Consider the following 22,780-nt stretch of genomic DNA (forward strand, 5'->3'; position numbering starts at 1 on the left):
TTAAGAGGAAATGTCAATTCCAAACTATTTACAATATAATTTTGTTTAAAAGAACAACACATTTTTTTAACAAAAATCAACAGATCTCAATGTTCTCTTTGCAACATGGTTGTTATTCATAAATCACGCACTTTTTTTAAAAGCGTGACATTGTTAATTGTCGCATAAATTTTGCGCACTTTTTGTCGGGACAAAAGGTCAACAAAAGATAAGAGAAATTTCTATTTATAGCTTTATGGTAATTCCAATTCTGGCAGTCTGGTATGGAAGAAGACTTAACGCAGTCAGACAGCTGTAAACATACATTAACAAACTGCAGATCTGGTTTATTAGAATCAATTGCGAGCAGTTGTTATTGAGTAACTTGAAATGGTGCCTGCTCTCAATAGGCTCCCTACCCACTTATCCCCCCCCCCCCCAACCCCCAAACATTTTCTCTATGGATTTACGCAATTTGGAAAAATGGCCTTGGCAGCGAAAAAAAACACTGTTAAACCCTGAAAACTTTCGACCAGGTGGTAAACATTACGGAACTGCTCAGGAACATAATTTTCAACATTCCAGTTATTTAAGCCAAGGAATTGCATTAACAGACATGCATTCATTTATTTACACCATAAAATGAGGTGCAACGTTACTTATGACCATATTTGAAAATGAAAAGAAATATCCCCATAGTTTTCATATGCAAATTATGCAATAAGAGTTCAGGCATAAAACTGATTGACATTTGATATAGCACGGTTTATCGACATTTGATATAGCATGGTTTATTATCTAACTGATACTCACTTATTTTAATTTTTACATTGAAAAGAAAGAAAAGATCCGTAAAACTGGTGAGTTTGAGTACAAAATGCTTCGATGAAAATATGAAAATCATTCCAGAATAGGTTAACACTTGGTTGAGGAGACCTTGGTTATCAACCGCATTCTTTGTGTCATTCATTAGACATGAACATATTTTAGAAAGTCTGATCTAGTGGATCAAAACACAAAATTTAACCATTTAACCATATATTCAAAGTTACTAAGTCAAAAAAGGGCCATAATTCCGTAAAAATGAAAACCAGAGTTATGCAACTTGTCCTTTACTGTCCCCTTATGATAGTTTGCGAGTGTTCCAAGTATGAAAGCAATATCTATGATACTTTAGGGGTAAAGTGGACCAAAACACAAAACTTAACCAAATTTTCAATTTTCAAAGCATAAAGGGCCCATTATTCCATCAAAATGCCAGTCAGAGTAACATAACTTTGCCTGCACAGTCCCCTTACGATAGTTAGTAAATGTTGCAAGTATGAAAGCAATAGCTTTGATACTTTAGGAATAATTGGACCTTAACACAAAACTTAACCAAATTTTCAATTTTCTAAGTATAAAAAGGGCACATAATTCTGTCAAAATGCCAGTCAGAGTTACATTACTTTGCCTGCACAGTCCCCTTATGATACTTAGTAAGTGCTGCAAGTATGAAAGCAATAGCTTTGATACTTTAGGAATAAAGTGGACCTAAACACAAAACTTTTCAATTTTCTAAATATAAAAAGGGCACATAATTCTGTCAAAATGCACGCCAGAGTTATCTAACTTTGCCTGCCCAGTCCCCTCATGATAGTTACTAAGTGTACCAAGTTTGAATGCAATATGATACTTTATGAGAAAAGTGGACCTAAACGCAAAACTTAACCGGACACAGACGCCAACGCAGACGCCAAGGTGATGACTATAGCTCATAATTTAAAAAAAAAATAGATGAGCTAAAAATGAAGATATTAGTCCGAAATGGATTTGCAGGATTATGGTGGACGAACCAGTTATCGAACACCTAAGAAATTAAGTTAAATTTGCAAACACTTAAAATAACAAAAACAATTTGTTTTAACAAATAACTAACAGTTCAATCATTAAATAACTTATCTGTAAAGTTTTCAAGCAAATATCCGTCAAGAATTCATAACAATGATTCCTTGTTTATTGTCACCTCTAGCAGACAAAACAAAATGGCGGCCGATGTAAACATGACCTATTACCGAACAGTTCATAAATACTACTCCAGTGAATATAAACAAACATGAAACTGAACAATTTTTTTTGAAACATGAAAATTAACAAAATTAGAAAAGCATGTAGCTTTGAACACAAAAAAACAAGTCTATTCCTCTGCAATATTGTGGCAAGGACAATAGAACGGGTCATTTCTCCTAACAACATTTGTGGCTGTGCAAAACTGCAAGTGCACCCAGTGGCTACAGTTATCAAAGTCACACTTGGCCCACTTTACAAATATCAATGATACGCAGTTAGCAAGTTCTTTTGGCTGAAAGAGGCTGCATACACAACAAGTTTCATCATCATCTTCAGAGGATTCAACATCAGTGTTTAGATGGGAGGGTCCAGGCTCTGGGTAAGTGTGTTGTTTTGTTGATTGTTTTTTTTTCAGTTGTTTGTTCCTTGTTTGTGAAACTGTTTCTTTTGTGGGCATAAGCTTCGAATGTTTGTTGGATTGTTCAGTTTGTTGCTTGTTTTTCTGTTCATTTGTTGTTTCAGCTCTTTCCCTGAGTTTCTGTTCAATTATCGGATCTGTTATTTCTTTGCCAGATGTAAATTCAAGAATGTTATTCTTTTTCTTTGCATTGTTGAATTCTTTCTTTTTGTTAATGACAACTTCTGCTTCATAGAAGAAAACATCAGGATTTCTTTCATGCATGTTTTTGTTGATTTCAGGAACAGATGGTGCAGCAACATATGGTAGCGAAGTGGTAAAATGCTCCTTGCTAACAGCTGACTCGTCAACAGGAAAAACACCTGATTTCTTGAAGGCAGATCGAAGATTTTCCACAGACAATGCTGCTACGTATGCAGCAGATCCAAGAGGAGCAACATTGTACCTTGTTATTTTTGTAGAGGGATTTTCTCTGATAAATCTGTGACACATGGAGTTGTAGATTTTTTGAAGGGGTCCAAAACAACCCACATCAAGGGGTTGAAGGACATGGCTTGTGTGGGCCGGTAAGATGAATAGAATAATGTTATTCTTCTTTGCCCAATCCAGCACTGGAACATTTATGTGGCTTTTATGACCATCAAGCAGAACAAGGATAGGCTGTGACTTGTCCACTCTTTGCACATATCTGAGGAAATGGGTGTCCATGTAGTGTAAAAACACAGCTGAATTTGACCAGCCACTGTCAGACATACACCCTGATGACCCTTGTGTAGACCCTTGTAACAGATCTGCATTCAGGCGTTTCCCTTTGAAAACAAAGAATGGTGGAAGCTGTGTGCCTAATGCGTTTCCACATCCAATTATTGTTGTAACGCAGGACCTTGACGAAGTAACTGCTGGTGCCTTCAATGTGCCACTTATTATGAATGGTGGGGTATGCTCTGTTTGGATACCTTTTTCGTCAATGTTATAGACACACTCAGGTTTGTTGTGGAGGTCATGTTTTTCAACAACGCTCATCAAATTGTTGAAATATTCATGAACATTGGCCTCTGATGTGGCTTTAGCTCTGTAGTTGGACAGTGCCCTCGGACGAACAACTCGCAACTCAGGCCATCGCTGCTGGAAACCCTTAAACCATTTCACAGACAAAGGTTTATCATTTGGCCTTTTACCAAGGAACACTGCATAGTTTGTAGCACTTGCTACAACTTCACTGATGGTATAACCATACCCAAGGGCAGCCATTGTCTTGACATGGTCAACTAGTTTGACCTCTTCTTCCTGAGAGAAGAGTGGAGCTGGTCCGGGTTTGAGGCATTCAGGGTCAATAACCCCTTTCACACGGTCCCATAGTGTAGTATGAGGAACACCATACTGTTTTGCAACAGTTCTTACTGGCAAGCCACTGTCTTTTACTTTAAGGTATGCATTGTGAAGAGCTGTTGGTGAGTAAAGACCTCTGTGTTTAATTATCTTCTTAGGATTAGACTGAAAAAAAAGAAAAACAAACTTAACTTTATGATAATCAATTGTCAAGAAAGAAAAGCTGGAATATTTTTTCGGAACTGTGCTGTAGCTCTAAGAGCGATAATAAAACAAAGTCACATGACTATCACATGACTGTCACGTGACCCGGACTCGACGAAAAAATCTACGTCTGCTGCAACCAAAATTGCAAATGGAAATACGCTTTTTGGTGTGTAAATGCACGTTTTGATAAATGCATTCAAAAAGTAATAGCAAAAAATACATAAAACCGTGTAAATAACAATAAATGCATTTCTTTTACCTGTTTTCGGCGCATTTGTTGCAAGCTTAGTGGACAAGTAGGTCACGGACTTCATAAATGACCCTTTGTTTATGGATGTGACGTCATGCGCACTTTTGCGCATGCGCATATAGAACCAAAAACAAACCGTCCGATATCAGGTTCTGTTCGATAATAGGTACTTACACGATAAGTTATATATTAGCCAGTTTTAGGGCTGTCACGATTCACCAGTATATCGGTATATCGCGGTGCATGTCGTGAAAAAAATCGCACCGCGGTACGGCGTTGCCGCACCGTTTTTTTAAATATTATTATATTAGCACAGATATAAATACATTACATAATTATTTTGATATAGATACCGTTTTGAAAAATGTAGAAGCGATTCAAAAGGGCTAAATAAATAATCCGTTAATATCCAGGTCAAGCAAGCGCTTCCACTTGTAGATGTTTAACTTTCATGTTTAAAATACGGCGATGTATGGGTCCGTACCTTTTTTGGAATTAGGGACAGATTTCCTTTGCAAATAAGTTTATAATTATCCAAAAGATGTTTATACTATTTCTTATTTTCTTTCTTTAGTATATCGATCGTTCAAAGCATGCCACTTCCGAATCATGTTATCTTAAGATTCTGAATAAGTCGATGAAGAGTCAGAACGCTACGGATTTTCAATACTGGGCCCGTTGACTCCGCATTTTGAACATGCCTTTGAAGCGTTCGATTTACACAGATCGTAGTCATGGCTATTGTAAACAACATGGCGGACATTTTAGAAAAAGACGCGAACAATAACAATAACTACTTCTATCAAGTTTATTACAGTTTCTTTTACAGTTTCTAGTCATACCATGATACCAGTGTTTTCTGATTATTGAGTTTAATAAAGTTTGTAAAACTTGTTATTCTGCTGTTTTCTTCACAGATACATATTCTGTAAAATATTGCGGTACGTACCGCGATACAGTGTTGCCGCACCACGATATACCGCGGTACGCTCACAGCGTATCGTGACAGCCCTAGCCAGTTTAATCATAATATACAGTGTGTAATAACTATAAATTTAAAATTGTGTGCAATTTTACTGCTACACAATTAATGTATTTAACGATTACCGGAACATATAAAATCGGCATTTACGTGTAAACAATATACGTCACATCAGTGCATGAAACACCATCATGAAAACAGGAAATCAAAAATACTTGTGTAAAATAACTTAAATATATAGTGTTATTTATCATAAAATGCTTGATTGTTACATGTTTCACTTGTATCACTCCTTACCACTTAGTTAAAAAAAAATCAATATACATATGCAAAGACAGTTCAATTTGCACAATATGCAGTTTTTTTTCTCCATTTGAATGCTTAAAATTATTTATATTGTCATTCAATGGAAACAAAGCGAAAATTCATTAAATGGAAAAGAGTAAGAAATATAAGAAAGAATACGGCTTATTTATTTGTTTTGTTTTGTGAGATTTTCAGTATTTAGTCTTCCGATGACGTTTACTCTGATGCTAATAACTAATTCGTATTTTGATAAAGAGGAAACTACATTTATGAATAAAAATTTAGTGGTAGTAAATATGATTTATTTGCGCTATTATTTAAGAGATTTGATGTTTATTTCGGATTATTTTATCGTTTTATTGACTAAACGAAAGTCTTTTATACATGTTTTACATTACTGTAACCAGTGTTTTTGCCAACCAGTCAGTGCGCATGCGCGGAAAATCCTGAATGTAAACAATAACAATTTACTCGTCTATTGCAATATTGAAAATTTGCATAATACACGTTCAAAATAATTCACAATAAACATTGAAATATGAAACATATGCTGAACATCGGCAACAAACAGCCTAGCTAAAGAAACTTCAGCGTACAGTTTATATAGTATTGACATACCTGTACGCTGAAGCCAACCCCGTATCGAAAGTCAACCAGAGTCCTAACATATTTATGTCACGCTATAAATCAAAGAAAGCTCATTTTCTTGGATACATTTCTACATATATTGGTGAAAGAATATAAATTACTGCATCAGGGAATATTTTAAGGGTCAAATGTTTCAAATGCATCTTACAATAGATGAAAATAACTCTCATCAGTCTGAAATTCACAATTTTGACGCCATTGTCGCTTTGTCACGTGACGAGTTTTCATTTGGATACTTTCGGATCGTCCTTGACATTTTTTGCTGAAATTGTAAACATTACTTTCGTTTTCTGAAATCTATTATTTGTGAATTACAACTTACGTCTGGTGGATTATAAGAGTTAAGACTTATTTCAGTGTGAATCAGGTAGTTTTAAATATTATTTACTTTGAGTTTGTATTTACACTACAATTTGTTTACAAACAAGCCAGAATAATCTAAAATACCAGGAAATGTCATTCTGAATTTGAAAACACTTGAGCACATGGTATGTTACTAAAAATAGAAATAACGTCATTTGACCGTGAAATCTCGGGAGATTCGCATTTCAAGAAAGTCTGTCACGTCGCTGTTTTTCTAGATATGTAAGAGCAGAATAGATAAATTTTAAATGTTTAAGATGAATTTTGTGAACAAATGCAGTCTTCACGCTAAATATTTAAGACCAATAGCTCTTCGGGCTAATCAGATAAAAAAGTAATAGCAATAAAACAGAACTGTAACATTTATAACTTGGTGTACGGTATATTTTGTATTAAATGCCAAAAGATGGTATACGTCGGAGAGACAAGCAGATCATTAAAGGAACGTGCCAAAGAACACGAGGCTGACGTGCGGCTACGAAAAGAGAAACCAATCTCAGAACATTTCAATGGTGCTGGCCACAGAGTGCAGGATATGGGTGTATCAGTGTTAACACAAATAAGAGACAGTTCCCATTATTACAGACTTATTAAAGAATTGGAATTCATAAAGAAGTTTCAAATGCAATCACCAAATGGACTAAATACAAAAAATCAACTTGATGTCCTGCTACGGGAAACGATCTTGTAAAAAATATATGTGAAAAACATTTTATATTAATCATCAACATAGTGAATGTAAAAATAATAGAACTTTATGCAATTTATCTTGTCCATAATGTGTATATGATATATAGAATAGCAAGTATATATGATTATTTAATCAAATATCATTAGAATATTATACATAGATATGGATTGAAATAATTAGAGTCATTAAATAAGTTTACCCTATTTAATTTATGATAATAAGTTAAGGTAGATTATAATTACATATGATGATGATTGTTTTAATGTAAAATATCAATTTATTAAATATATAAAGCACACATTTAACATAAGATTAAGATACAATATTAAGTGTTTAACGTCATTTCATTTTTGGCGAATTTTAACATTTTTTGGCGCCATTCTATATAACGCCATTTATGACGTCATCATGTACAACGTTTAAAAACATTTTTCTTTGTTATTTAAATTGTGCAGTCAAAAGACGTAAAAATGTAGTTAACATATAATTTCCAATGTTTTGATAAAGGCATTATGCCGAAACGTCAATTAAAGGAGTATAATCAGGGAGTTATAATTTTTTAATATCCCTTCGGATAATTCAACTGAGGATAAAAGTTATGACTTTTTTGGCCAGGAACAATTACATCATTGGTCACAATTTCCTCCGGACAGGTGTCCTAAATGGTCATTTTTTTCAGAACATTTGTCCTTAATCATAAAAAAAAAATCGGAGAGTTTTGTAAGCGCCCTGAGCCCTAACTAATTGTATTTTTTTAGTCTTTCTAGTTGGAATTTCTGGTGAATACAATGCGAAATTTTATATATCATACCATTCGTATCACCGCATGTGTATTCGTCATACTATAATTTTTTTTTTTAATGTTCATAAAGAACGTCGAAAATAAATTAAAGTCGACAAAAATACTGTATCCGAACACGACAGGCCGAAAAAATGTATGTGTTTTGCACATTAAATAAAATGTGCATATTGTTAGATTCCAGAAATTGAAAACCATTTACATAGCAAATACGTAATAAATATATAATTTTGTCAATATATTGCTTAACTATATGCAAATGCAGTTCTTTATTTTGCTAATCGATCAATTTTTTATTTGCAACTTTTTGCTGACTCGTACGATTTTCGGAAAGTAGCGAAGCTTTTTTGTCAGTTATCGATCATGTCCGCGCTATCCGCTAACCAATCAAAAACTGCCAATAAAATCGTCCATCTCCAGAGTCTATGTAAGAGTGGAACACAGACGTGTTGATTGGCTTACGACTTGTACCGACTTCTTCCATTGATTATATCTTTAACAGAAAGAGGCTGACCGGTGTTGATGTATTTTTTTTCACTTTGTTGACAAATTTACGCTCAAATATTTAATCGACCCATCGGGCTATTAAAAATGCATTTATTATCAACCGACCGTCCCAAGAATCGACTCGGCTTCGGGCTTATAGTCTAATTCGAAGACTGCGAATATATCAGTTAAATGTGAAAAATGTCAATCTTTCCGATCAAGTGGTTGATTTGGGCCAATAACTGCATTTAAAAGCTGTTTTGGACTGGTCTTGGTTAACTGTCAACTTTTCGGGAATTTCTGTTTGACTTTCCTAATGGGGTTGGTCCATAACTAAAAAGTCGCGCCAGTCAAAAATCATAAAAAGAGACATTTAAAGTTATTGAAGTCAGAACTACTAACAGCCTTAATATTTCGAAAAATTATGTTTTAAAGATTACATTTTAAATGAAAATAAAGGGATATTTATCATGGGGCATGGCACACGATTTCAGCAAATTTATGTTTTATGAGATCCGGAACTACCCATGAATGACTGCAGCATATGACACAATAATTAAGTCGTTAAAGGTGTAAGTAAACCATCCAACCGAGGGCTGCCAATTATATCTTACACAAATACACCCCTCACCTCACCTTTCGATTTCGAGCGTTAGTAGTGTAGTTTCCACAGACCGTCGTGCAAGCGATTGCGATTGTTGTTGTTATAAATGTTTCCAACATATGCACACCTCAAAATACCAAAAAAATTTTCATTATGATCTCCACAAAAATGGAAAAGCGCTTCTAGCTAGCATCTACATGTATCTATCTTTTTGCGTGTCTGCTCGCCTGCCGCCTGCCAACCAAACTTCCTACCTTCATTCATCCATACCTTCTTTTCTTCCCAACTAACTTCATTTTTTTCGGGAGAAATTAATGTGTTTTATTATTGAAGTGATTCGTTGGTACAGTACGAAAGACAACAACAACATGAATAGAAAGGAAAATAGATTAGGAGTTAATGTATTTTAATGAAGAATGATTACGTCTTATTATATAAAATATTACATATAATTCATTTACTTACGATGTTAATACGAAACTCAATTATTGAACAGCACATGACGCTAAGCAAGCATGACGTCAACAATGAATGGTATACGGAGAGTATACAATTTCGGATACATCTAATTTCTGGCAAACATTAAGTTGCAATAATACAACTCCAAGCTATATTGACCCTCCAGGTCGCTATGAGCTGTACTTATGTACTCATAAAAGCTCAGAGCATTCAAGAAGAACTAGCAAACATTACTTAAAATCTCGCTTTTTTATTTTTATATTTCCTTACACTGCGCAACATTACAAATTATGCTAAAATTCTACAGTTCATTGACAGTAGCCATAACACTCACAAACAGTGCTTTTAAGTTGACAATTTACAAGAATAATCAGCATTATTAGAAAAATTAATAATGTTTACAACTATTCAGCATACAGTTGACACAATACTGTCAAAACAAACAGCTAAATAACTGTTACATTACAAAAATGCTGTGTTTATAGTTAAAATTAAATATTTCTGTGAAGATGATAATTGCGCAGTATTTTACTGTCATTCAATGTTCATGCTACATGTATATTCCTCTCGAGGAGTGGGTAATTTATGTAAAGATGTGTGTGTGTGTGTGTGAATGACAGAGTTTATTTACAGGTCATCGCTGCGTCTTCACGACTACCTTATGTGCTGACCTGAATCATTATAAACATATTTATTAACTTTTGGTTTTTATATTTGTTGCCTTTTATTTAAAATGTTAATGGTCTGTGAACATCGAAATAATCGACTGTGTTGATAGTGTCAAACTTCCATCTTGAAAATAAGGTTCTTCTTGAGTAGTGGATTCGGATTGGCTGTTCCAATCTTAAGTTTTGCATGCTTCAAACTTAAAACTGACATTAATGGGGAGGTTTATTTATTGTGAAAAAATGTCAACAGTCAATAAAGCATGAAAATACTCATAATTAAACGATTTTGTGTAAAAACATAGAAACACTACATGTATATGAACAATACATAAAAGAGTAAATATTTTATCTAACATGTATTTGATAAAAACATGTTCATTTTTGATCAGCAAAACAATTGTGACTGTGTCAAAACTTTTTCCCATAACAAATCATCTCATGTGTGAACATTCTATCAAGTGATTTCACGTGATCTCCATAACCATGACTCAAAAAGGATCCATGACTCAACAAGAACATACCATATCAGGATTTAAGAAAGTTGTGTTGGCTGTGCTGATTATGTGGTAAAGGTCACTTAAAAAAATTGTAATGAAACTATGGTTATATGATCAAACAATAATGGCGGCTTAATGGTACATTGTATGCTTATGAGAGATATAGTCTGGTTTTGTTCGATGCACTCGACTTTGTCAATTTACTACATATCAACCATTTATATATTGATGTAACTGCATAGACTTTGATTTCCTTCATAAAGTTCAATTTTTTATTTATGGCGCGTCATAAATATGTCACAACACTGGTAGACATTCTTTACCGGTTTATCTTCTTTCTTTAAGTAGAATACATCATAAGTCTCAATTAATAAATTCATCTAGGTTATGCATAAGTGCTTTGATTTGTAAATTATTTGGAAGTTTTTTATTGTAGCCATAAACTAGCACTATCCATAAACTAGCAGTATATGAGGTGTAATGTGTACATTATTAGGTCTAAAAGCTTTCTCTTAATAAATAAAATGTGTGTACAGATTACCTAACAACGGTTCATTATGATGAATTACTTAAATTTTCCATATTTTTTAATGGAAATAAAAGTATATACTTTTTTTTTCAAAAGTTTTGAGGTTAGTGTTAGTCCAATCATTTTTTTCTAAAATTGGGAAAGTCTTATGCTTGCAAATTGATATTAAAAGTTTGTGTATGTTGTTTTTTTTATTAAATATTAATTATGCTAGGTACAACTTAAAAACCAAAATCATTACAACATAATTGCAAATGATAATAATGGCAAAATAAATTCAACTTTTCAGTAATGTGTTTCTTCAAAAGCCTTACTAATTGATCATCAGCACATGATAACAGTGGTCAACAATGGGAACATACAGCATTGAGCTGGACGTCACTCTGGAGCAAGAGGCGGCCATCAAGCAGTTGTTCACAAGCAAACACTGGACATACATTCGCCGGGGAGTAGATGGTAAATAACATGAAAAACCTAATGCACAAGCATACATGTAATGTGACGTCCCAGATTAGCTTGTGCAATCTGCACTGGCTAATCAGGTACAACACTTCCTGCTGTTATGGTATTTTTTATTTTAAGGAATTCTTTTACGTGCAATTTCAATTACTGGTAAGACGGAAAGTGATGTCCCTGATAAGCCCAGTTTTCCCAGAACAAAACTCACACAGTGAAGACACACTGTCCAAATCTGATATCTGTGCATGACATGGGAACTTCTTCAAAAACATTTTGTCTCAGTCTTAAAACATTCATAGCAACAAATGGTATTTTAATACCTGCACACTTGGAGGCAGTGTTTAAATGCGTCTGTACATCCCAAACTAAATCCATCTATTATTGTCTGGACTGTTACAGCAGGCACTTTTGAAACTAGCCACAAATTAAACATGCCTGATATATCACTCTGAAAACGAAAAACCTGTGGTAAATGAGCTAGCATGGTATGAAAATTACCCCTTGGGTGAAAACAGGTTACACCCCGGGCTCCACTTTTTCAGTGTTTCAACTGCATATTATTACTACTTTATGTTGAGGCAGTGGGTATTCATCAATACTGGGACAAGTTCTTATTATATTAGGAAACTGACCAACCCCATAAATTTGATCGATATTTTAGCAGATTTATGCCATAGGCAGGCATAAACTTGTGTGCAGGTTAATACATATGTTTGTAACAACAATGTACTATGCATGTCTTTGTGATCATTAGGTTTTGTAATTTACATATATTATACGGTATATACTGTAACATTTTATTATATACCTATGAATAATCTGACTAAGAATCTGTCTAAATATGAGCTATATCCGAATTACCTGTTTAACGGATTGAAATCTGTTTCTGTACTAAACAAAAGAAAAACAAAACAAAATTGTCACTTACATCATTTGCACATCATTATGATGTGGATGATAACATTTAAGTATTTTCTTTGTTCAGTATAATGCTATTATTGTTTTGGAAATTATCTTTCATTTGTTGTGGTGATTTGTAATGTTGTATGTAATTTTAAAAAGGTATGTAAGAATGGAATATTTCGTGGTTGTGGTGTTCCGTTGGGATGTTTTGTACTTTTTGATTTCGAGAAGTTGTTATCAGCTTACCCTGGTGGCTCATGAAATACTTTGTCACACAATCAACTTGACCTGTACAACCCACCAGAACACACAGGCATGCAATATTCCCCATATAGCACCGAAGTTTTATTAAAATCTTGAGTCCCATATTCAGGTTCTGTTCTTATTATAATTAATATTTTTATTATTGAATGTGCTCCTTCTGTGTTCTTATATAATTCTTAATATTTTTTAAATATGTATTTTATTTCACATGTAGGTGACACTGGCACTACTCACTTGAACGCAGAGCTTTATGAAAATCAGCTTCAACTGAAAGGAAATAGTCAGGTAGACATTGCTCCCCCAAAGGTAGACATTGCTCCCCCAAAGGTAGACATTGCTCCCCCAAAGGTAGACATTGCTCCCCAAAAGGTTAAACCATTAAAAAACAGGGAAGAAAAATTTGCATTTGGTGAATATAGAGACAAGAAAAATGCATCAAGAGAAAAACAACCTACAACAGATCAGAAAAATAACATAACAAAGACCAATAATGCAGATGAAAAGCTTTGTCAAAATGGTGCTATTTCTACAGTGAAGGTTCAGAGCCGTCAAAATACTGGACATTTATCATACATTGGTTCAGTGCCGTACTTCTCCCATCCTGCCTGCACTAAAGCAACCGTCATCAACAATAAAACAACAGCATGTGCAACATTAACTTCTGTATCAAAACCTGATCACTCTTACAAGCAGCCAGAAACAAAAGACATCTCTTGTAGTAATAGTGAGCCTTCATCAGAAGATGTCGCTTTAGACAAACAAAAGAACAGTAGAAGGAAACAGAAGATTACTGTAAGAGAAGAAATAAATGAGAACAATTCTGACCAAAGTGCTCCATGGCAGATGGTACATGTGTCACTTACTGAAGGTAAAATAAAGAACAAAAAGAAGTATTTAAACAAAGACTATGAGATCAAAGGAAATGTTATCAAGAAAGAAAATATAATAATTTGTGCCCCCATAAAAAGCGTTGCAAACGTGAGTAAAAATACAGAAAGCAACATTACGAAGACAAATCCAATGGTGAACAAACTAGTGCAGACAAGGTCCCTTTTTACATCTACTCTTGATAGAAAATTTTCAGGAAAAGAGCTCATTGCTTCTAGATTTGAGAGCAACTTATCAGAAAACAGCAGTTCCCAAAATAAAAAGCATAGTGTGGATAATGGAAACTCAGAGAAAGCCGATCTCAGCTCTGATGCCTTCAAAAGCTTGCATAAGAGAGGCAAACAGGTGCAATCAAAAGGGGCTGTAATCAACAAAGATAAAAGAACAGAGTCTTTGAATGAGAAAGGAAGTGGCGAATACTTGTTTGCCAGCAAAGGACATGGAGATGCCAATATACCAACGTGTTCTGCAGATCTTCATCGCAAAAAGTTACTTGAACAAACATCTAGGTTCAATCAGGTAACGTATAAAACTGGAAAGGCCGTATCATGTGAACCCAGCTTTACTCTTCAGTCATTGCTTGCTATTACTGCTGCAGGACACGGCCAAACATCTGCTAATACTTTTCTTAAGGAGAGAACACTCAGTGAATTTAGTGGGACTGGCAGTAAAACAAGTGGTAGTCAGGCTTTTGAAGATTCTGTTTTTTCAAACGAGGACACATCCGCATTGACATTTTCCAAACCCAGAACTAATCGTATTCAACAGTCAATGCAAACAAGTGAAGGTATATATGCAAGAAGTCTAAATGATATGAAGGTATTTTTGCCATGTCCACTCACAACTGGTAGACGTAATAAAAAGAAATCTCTAAAAAACAAAATTACAAACAATGGTGCGAGTGATAAAAATCTGACTTTAGAGAAAGCAGTTTTAAGCTTATTGCCCAAGGATATTGCTGCGAATGTTCGAAATCAGTTAAAAATCAGACGCACACAGTCAGGGCCAACATCTAGTAGGCTGATGTGTCCATACTGTCCAAATCATGGCCTTGTTAGCCCAATCAGTTTTATAAAACACCTGGAAAGACACGCCAAGGGTGACTATATCTGTAAAGCATGCGGTAAGGAATTCTCTTGCAAAAGGAATTTGAATGCCCATATGTACAAGACTAGATTTGGAACATCAACCATAATAGCATGTGATCTATGTGATTTTCAAGCAAAGTCTAAGTGTATGTTAAAAAGACATCAAGACAGAGCTCATGTAGAACAATCTTTTCAGTGTCATATTTGTGCCAAAACGTTTAAAACAAAGTCCTACTTTACTGTTCATCTTAGAGAGGCACATGAAGTCATAGACACAGAAGTCTACCGGTGTAATATCTGTGGAAAAGTATGCCGCCGTGAAGCGTGGCTTCAACGCCACATGAAACTACACAAGAATAATATGGATCTGGATAACAAGTGTACAATATGTAACAAACAATTCAAAACAAGACAGAATTTAATTGCTCATGGCAAAATTCACAGGGAAAGGAAATATAAATGCAAGATATGTCAAAAAAGATTTATTTCAAACGTTAAGTTGGAAATGCACACAAAAACTCATACTGGTGAAAAACCATTTTCTTGTGCTCTCTGTGAATACAAGAGCAATCAAAAGGGTAATATCGATAAACATATGCAACGACATGAAAGAGATGAGCAACGAAAAGCTAGGGAGGAATCATTCAAACCCAGAAAACATTATGAATATTCGAATACAAGTCGAGAGGTTTCTAGATCAGACAAAACAGCTTGTGCAGCACTAACTACTCAAGCTGGCATTCATTCCCTAGCTCAGTCTACGTCTGTGGCTAGTGTAGAGTGTCTAGTTCTGTCTACGTCCAAGAATGCTCTTCCAAGCATGCATAGAGATGTACCTTATAATCTGCCAAGTACTGTCCCTTCAGTTGAAAGTCATCAAATAAACACAGTAAACAGCTATGCGATACATGAGAATTACAAAGAGTCAGAGTTTAATCAGTATCTACAATCTCTCTCCTTTGAAAACCCTGACGATGAAGACTGCGAGGAGGAAGATGGTGATGAATATGGGTCTGATACAGAGTACACCACAGATGATGGTGATGATATGGTGACCACACCTCCTGGAGGCAACAATCCTTCATTAAGCTCATTTGTCTCTGCAACCTCGTTTTCGCCTACCAGCTGTCTGCCAAACAACACAGACATGGTTTTTGCTGGTCAGGGTGTGGACCAGCCCACCAAGTATACAGCAGTTCCATGCTCGAATGGAGACCTCAGTGGTGTAGTTCCTAACCCAAACATCGACCATCTTAGCACCTCCGACATCATCAAGCAGTTCGGGCAGCAGGGTGACCTAGATCTTGATACTGAGGCGTTGTTGAATTTCCAGAAATGTGCACGAAATGTTGAACATATTCTGAAAAACACTCAGTATGATATGAACCAGTTTCATGAGCAAAAAGCCTTTAGTCCTTATAGAGTTTCTTCAGATGTATCAAAAAAGGACGATGATCAACATAATTCATTTCAGAATGACTGGAATATGTACAACACTGCTGGCACCCCAATTACTGGAGCCAGTGTTGCAGACAATGTGGACCTGTCTGGTCTGTACCAGGCAGTGCAGGAGTATGCTGACTATGCCAACTTATTTTCCAATACCAATGTCACAGACAGCACATGGAACATTCAAGCTCCTTACCAAGACTATTATGGTGGATATTTTGACTATCAGACCTCAGACAGTTTCACAGCAGATACCGGTGCCCAAATGAATCACACAGTACAATGTCAACTAAATACGGCATACACAAGCCTGCCAACAGACCCTCCAGAGGGTTGCCATGTTGCTGGCACAGACCCAGATATTGGCAAGATGCTTACAGGAAGTGGCATCCTAAATACACCTGAACAAACATACATGGACCTTCAGACCAAGTCGTACCAATCGAGACAATCATTGTGATACTTGCATTCACAATCTTGTATTTTTAACATGTACGTGCCATCAGAAGCATGCCTGTGCCATAGTTGGGATTTTTTCTGCTCATGCAAGATGAACAAATAGCACTGCATGTTTAAATTTTATTTATTTCAAATTGAAAGACAATTTCGAACTGATAAATGTAATGTAAGATATTTTTTTAATTTTACCACTATTGGGAAAACAAAAAAATTATATACAGATTTTATTAATAGTGAATAGTTCCAGTAGTTATTTATTTTAATAGTTCATGTGTAATGAAACTGTGTCAGCGATTGTTATTATAAAAAGGCCGAAAGGCTTAGGGTAAAAATGGTAGCTGGCATGCTGTCCATGCTTGTTTGCCTGAGTCTGCCACTCTCTTATGTGCTTACCTCCTCCTAAATTTTTCTGAATTTACATCATTTTTTGTAGATTAATTATCTCTTAGTGCTGCAACTCATATACAGTAACTGAGATATTTTTAATCAGTTTTAGCTATTTTATTAAAATACTACATTTTGCATTTTATTTTTGCTAACGTTAACAAAATAATCTCCAAGTTATACAACTCATATTTTAAAGGTTTCGTGATTGAGTTATTTTTAGAGATTAATTGTCAATTGTTTAAATTTAAAGCTTTTGTGAACAAATCCTTCTAAATTTTGCTTGCGCTTTGTGTGAAACTTTTACAGAATAATTATATGCAAGTGCTGTTGTGCATATTGCAAAGGTTAACGAATGCGTTATTTTAGCTCACCTGGGAACAATGTGCTCATTATTAGCTTTTGTGATCGCCTTTTGTCTGTCATGCATTGAGCGGCGTGTGGAGTTAACATTTGTATTGATAATATTCTATTGGTAACATTTGTTGTCAAATCTTCATGAAACTTGCTTGGTCACAAGATATGTCCCAATTATATCTTTGAAGAGTTTGAAAATGGTTCCGGTTGGTTGAAAAACATAGCCGCCAGGGGGGGGGGGCATTTATCCTTATATGGCTTAAGTAAAACCTCTTAACACTCTAGAGGCCACATGCTTTGTATTTTATGAAACTTTGGGGGGGGGGGGGTATTATCGATATATGGGTGAAGTGAAACCTTATGAACACTTTATGAAACTTGGTCAGAATATTTGCCTCAATGATATCTTCGATGAGTTCAAATTTGTTACAGTTGGTTGGAATACCTGGCCACAAGTGGGCGGGTGATTTTTCCATGGCTATTCAACAACCTTGTAAACACTCACATTTATAGTTCACTCTTCATGAAACTTGCTCAGAACATTTGTTCTTATGATATCTTATTGGGCTGCACAGAACAGGTCAGTTCATTGGTATCTCGGGTGAGCCACTTTGTGCCTTTCAGGCCCTCGTGTTTAAAGAGTTGCTCCCCTTTTAAAATTACATACATTTGTATAATTATTACGGTACCTTTTCTACAACAACGCAGCCTATGCGGGGATACACTGTCTATAGCAGCTTCTTGTTTATTGAGTTATTGTTCAATATTCTGAAACAGTTAGACCATGTTATTGTATGTTATAAAAAGATACAAAATATATCCCTTTTTGTTGTTTTTAACCCAATACAAACGCTTCATTTTTGAGACCAAACACATGATCACAAACAAGGGCTGTTTGTAAAACATGCATGCCCCCCATATGGGCTGTCAGTTGTAGTGGCAGCCATTGAGTGAATACGTTTTTTGTCACTGTTACCTTGACCTTTGACCTAGTGACCTGAAAATCAATAGGGGTCATCTGCCAGTCATGATCAATGTTCCTATGAAGTTTCACTATCACGTAAGCATTCTTGAGTAATCATCCGGAAACCATTGTACTGTTTCGAGTCACTGTGACCTTGACCTTTGACCTAGTGACCTGAAAATCAATAGGGGTCATCTGCCAGTCATGATCAATGTACCAATGAAGTTTCATGATCCTAGGCCAAAGCGTTCTTGAGTAATCATCCGGAAACCATTTTACTACTTTGACTCACTGTGACCTTGACCTTTGACCTAGTGACCTGAAAATCAATAGAGGTCATCTGCCAGTCATGATCAAAGTACCTATGAAGTTTCATGATCCTAGGCCTAAGCATTCTTGAGTTATCATCTGCCAGTCATGATCAATGTACCTATGAAGTTTTATGATCCTAGGCTTAAGCATTCTTGAAGTTATCCGGAAACCATTTTACTGTTTTGAGTCACTGTGACTTTGACCTAGTTACCTGAAAATCAATAGGGGTCATCTTCCAGTCATGATCAATGTACCTATGAAGTTTCATGATCCTAGGCCGAAGCCTTCTTGAGTAATCATCCGGAAACCATCTGGTGGACGGAATGACATGTGCAAAACAATACACCCCCTCTTCTTCAAAGGGGGGCATATTAAGTAACACTAGAAATGTGTTCCTAAGATACGGGTTCTCCCCCCCCCCCATATTCTGCTTTAAAAAAATTTCAACAAAAAATAAGAACCAAAATATGGAGGTGTTGGAAAATTGTATGTTTCTGAAGTTTCAGCCCTATCGCAGCAAACGATCGAAACATATATTGACATAATTCAAGTAAAGTTAAAGGCACATTTGCTGGTATGTTTAATGTATATTTGGGCAATACTTGGCGAAATTCGGAAACATATTAAGTGATAATAAAGGTCGGAAATTTGACTGTGTTAGCGCCAAAATCCCTATTTAAACATACATACAGATAAGAAATAATATATACATGTAATTTACTCTAAAAAGTAACTTGTATTTAGTTAAAAAAGGCACCAACATATAATTATACGGTGAATATGTTATTGTTGTTTAGTGGGGCGTTGTTGGAGATCGTTGATCACGAACCGTGATAAGCATATTTTACGGAATTTTGACTGTTTACAATATATAGATAATTACAACCAGCAGTTTTTAGCTCTACTTGCTGAAGTCCTGAAGAGCTTATGTCACAGTGTGGTTTCCGTCGTCTGTGCGTGCGTGCGTTAGACTTTCTTGTTTACGCGATAAAGTCCACAGTTTTCATCCGATTCTTTTCAAACTTGTTAAGTGTCTTTTTATTAATGAGGACTCGAACAGTATTGAAAATGGGTTACATCAGAGTAAAAAGTCCAGAATTATCTCCCCTTGAATTTGAGAAAATTTTAAAATAAGGCTTGTTTACACAATAAAGTCCAAATTTTCATCCAATCATTTCCAAACTTGCACAGTGTCTTTATCTGAATGATGAGTTAAACCCTATTGAAAATGAGCAATATCGGAGTTATAAGTCCAGAATTATCTCCCCTTGAATTTGAGAGAAAAAAAAATCTGTTTTTTATGTGATTAAGTCCATAATTTCATCCAATTCTTAGCAAACTTGCACAGTGTCATTGTATCAATGAGGACTCAACCCTTTTTTTAAAAGAGCAAAATCGAAGCAATAAGTCCAGAATGACTTCCCCTTGAATATGAAAAAAAATTGAAATCCCGCTTGTTTACGCAATTAATTCCACAAATTTCATCCAATTATTTCCAAATTTGCACAGTATCTTTATATCAATGAGGACTTGAACCCTATTGAATATGAGCAGTATCGGAGAAATAAGTACACAATAATCTCCCCTTGAATTTGAGAAAATTCTCCTTGTTTGCACAATTAAGTACACAGTTCCCATCTTATTCTTTCCAAACTTGCACAGTGTTTATAGCAGTACAGCGATTCAGGCCCTCATGGGCCTCTTGTTTTATTAATACAGGTCCAGTAGCAAAGTCATGGGCATTCTCATTTTTGGGGGACTAAACTAATAAGATGAGATTTCACTCTCCACTCAGCTGAGTATTGAGAATGTCAGTCAGCCAACGAACAGAATATGCACATATTCCCCTCAAACTCGGGGTTGAGTCTCAATCAAATTTAATAGTTTTTTTAGCTCACCTGAGCACAACGTGCTCATGGTTAGCTTTTGTGATCGCCTTTTGTCCGTCGTCCGTCATGAGTTGTGCGGCGTCAACATTTGACTTGTTAACTCTCTAGAGGCTACATTTATTTCCAATCTTCATGAAATTTGGTCAGAAGATTGGTCTCAATAATATCTTGGATGAGTTCGAAAATGGTTACGTTTGCTTGAAAAACATGGCTGCCAAGGGGCGGGGCATTTTTCCTTATATGGCTATATATGGCTATAGTAAAATCTTGTTAACTCTCTTGAGACCACATTTTTTGCTTGATCTTCATGAAACTTGGTAAAAAGATTCATCCCAGTAATATCTTGGACGAGTTCCAAAATGATGCCGGTTGGTTGACAAACATGGCCGCCAGGGGGCGGGGCATTTTTCCTTATATGGCTTTAGTAAAATCTTTTTAACACTCTAGAGGTCACATTTATTTTCCGATCTTCATGAAACTTGCTCAGATTATTTTGTTCCAATGATATCTTGGATGAGTTCGAAAATGATGCCGGTTGGTTTTAAAACATGGCCTCCAGGGGGCGGGGCATTTTTCCTTATATTGCTATATATAGTTAAACCTTGTTAACACTCTGGAGGCCACATTTATTTTCCAATCTTGATGAAATATGGTCAGAAGATTTGTCATGATATCTTGGATGAGTTTGAAAATGGTTATGTTTGCTTGAAAAACATGGCTGCCATGGGGCGGGGCATTTTTCCTTATATGGCTATATAAGGCTTTAGTAAAATCTTTATAACACTCTAGTGGCCACATTTATAGTCCGATCTTCATGAAACTCGGTCAGAAGATTCATCCCAATAATATCTTGGACAAGTTCAAAAATGATGCCGGTTGGTTGAAAAACATGACCACCATGGGGGCGGGGCTATTTTCCTTATATGGTTATAGTAAAACCTTGTGAACACTCTAGAGGTCACTATTATTTTCCGATCATCATGAAACTTGGTCAGAAGATTTGTCCCAATGATATCTTGGATGAGTTCGAAAATTGTGTTGGTTGTTTTAAAAACATGGCTACCAGGGGCGGGGCATTTTTTCTTATATGGCTATATATGGCTATAGTAAAACCTTGTTAACACTCTAGAGGCCACATTTTTTTGTTCAATCTTCATGAAATTTGGTCAGAAGATTGGTCTCAATGATATCTTGGATGAGTTCGAAAATAATTATGTTTGCTTGAAAAAAAAAGGCTTCCAAGGGGCGGGGCATTTTTCCTTATATGGCTATAGTAAAATCTTGTTAACACTCTAGAGGCCACATTTTCTGTCCGATCTTCATGAAACCTGGTGAGAATATTCATCCCGATAATATCTTGGACGAGTTAAAAAATGATGCCGGTTGGTTGAAAAACATGGCTGCCAGGGGCGGTGCATTTTTCCTTATATGACTTTAGTAAAACCTTGTTAACACTCTAGAGGCCACATTTATTTTCCGATCTTCGTGAAACTTGGGCAAAAGATTTGTCCCAATAATATCTTGTAATCTCAGGTGAGCGACTTTGGACCTTTCAGGCCCTCTTGTATGAACACCTTACAGAGCATAAGTGTCAAACTCCTCATACAATTGGAGATAAAAACTCGAAATTGAGTCCGAATATTAACTTCAGCATGTTTGTGATACTAGGTTAACCCATTCAGCGCTGGAACCGAATTTTAAAGGCCTTTGCAAACAGTTTGGATCCAGATGAGACGCCACATAAGGTGGCGTCTCATCAGGATCCAAACTGTTTGCTATTCTGATAGTATTCTTTGGAAAAAAATCGAAGAAAATGCTTAATTTAGAAATTCAGCAGATGCCATTTTAGCAGACGACATATTTCCCAGCATGCAAAGGGTTAAGGTCTGTTCAGCTACGTCTTGCAACAAGTCTTCAGCACTCTACACTCATATGCGTGTGACTTATACATGATACGACACAATTTTAAGGCTCTGGTGTACTGGGCTAGTGGTCCGAAGAGACGTGTGCTTTTTATTTCCTAAACAACTTTGAATGTTGGTACAACCCATGACTATATAAAATTATGTTTTTGTAAAATGAATTGGTCGAGCCAACATT

The 22,780-nt window shown here is 35.7% G+C and overlaps 3 protein-coding genes across 11 annotated transcripts in view; 1 reads left to right on the top strand and 2 right to left on the bottom strand.

The window, feature by feature from the left end:
- LOC127830957 (uncharacterized) overlaps positions 1-9,407 on the bottom strand; it is a 40,748-nt gene extending 31,341 nt beyond the window's left edge. The window contains exon 1 of one of the 4 annotated variants that reach the window (XM_052355908.1): positions 9,366-9,407. The gene's annotated coding sequence lies outside the window, so the exon portion shown is untranslated. Of the gene's footprint in view, positions 1-1,920; positions 2,125-4,585; positions 4,694-9,143; positions 9,320-9,365 lie in introns of those variants that run through there. The other 3 variants (XM_052355904.1, XM_052355906.1, XM_052355907.1) reach the window with 3 other exon arrangements.
- LOC127830955 (uncharacterized) lies at positions 1,958-4,347 on the bottom strand. The gene is made up of 2 exons (XM_052355902.1): positions 4,242-4,347; positions 1,958-3,940 (listed from the first exon to the last, which is right to left on the bottom strand). The coding sequence occupies exons 1-2, from the start codon at positions 4,254-4,256 to the stop codon at positions 2,156-2,158; spliced, it is 1,800 nt and encodes a 599-aa protein (XP_052211862.1). The 5' UTR covers positions 4,257-4,347; the 3' UTR covers positions 1,958-2,155.
- Positions 4,330-18,332, top strand: LOC127830952 (uncharacterized). 6 transcript variants are annotated; one of them, XM_052355899.1, is made up of 4 exons: positions 9,434-9,645; positions 11,554-11,720; positions 13,105-13,217; positions 13,260-18,332. In XM_052355899.1, the coding sequence occupies exons 2-4, from the start codon at positions 11,615-11,617 to the stop codon at positions 16,773-16,775; spliced, it is 3,735 nt and encodes a 1,244-aa protein (XP_052211859.1). In that variant the 5' UTR covers positions 9,434-9,645; positions 11,554-11,614; the 3' UTR covers positions 16,776-18,332. The 6 variants fall into 6 exon arrangements, with proteins under 6 accessions (XP_052211856.1, XP_052211859.1, XP_052211860.1 ...); XM_052355900.1 differs by having other exon boundaries at positions 13,105-13,196; XM_052355896.1 differs by lacking the exon at positions 9,434-9,645 and adding an exon at positions 4,330-4,398 and having other exon boundaries at positions 13,105-18,332.
- Positions 18,333-22,780: the final 4,448 nt, after the last annotated feature.

This window comes from Dreissena polymorpha, chromosome 5 (assembly GCF_020536995.1).
Source record: "Dreissena polymorpha isolate Duluth1 chromosome 5, UMN_Dpol_1.0, whole genome shotgun sequence".
Lineage (NCBI taxonomy): Eukaryota > Metazoa > Mollusca > Bivalvia > Myida > Dreissenidae > Dreissena > Dreissena polymorpha.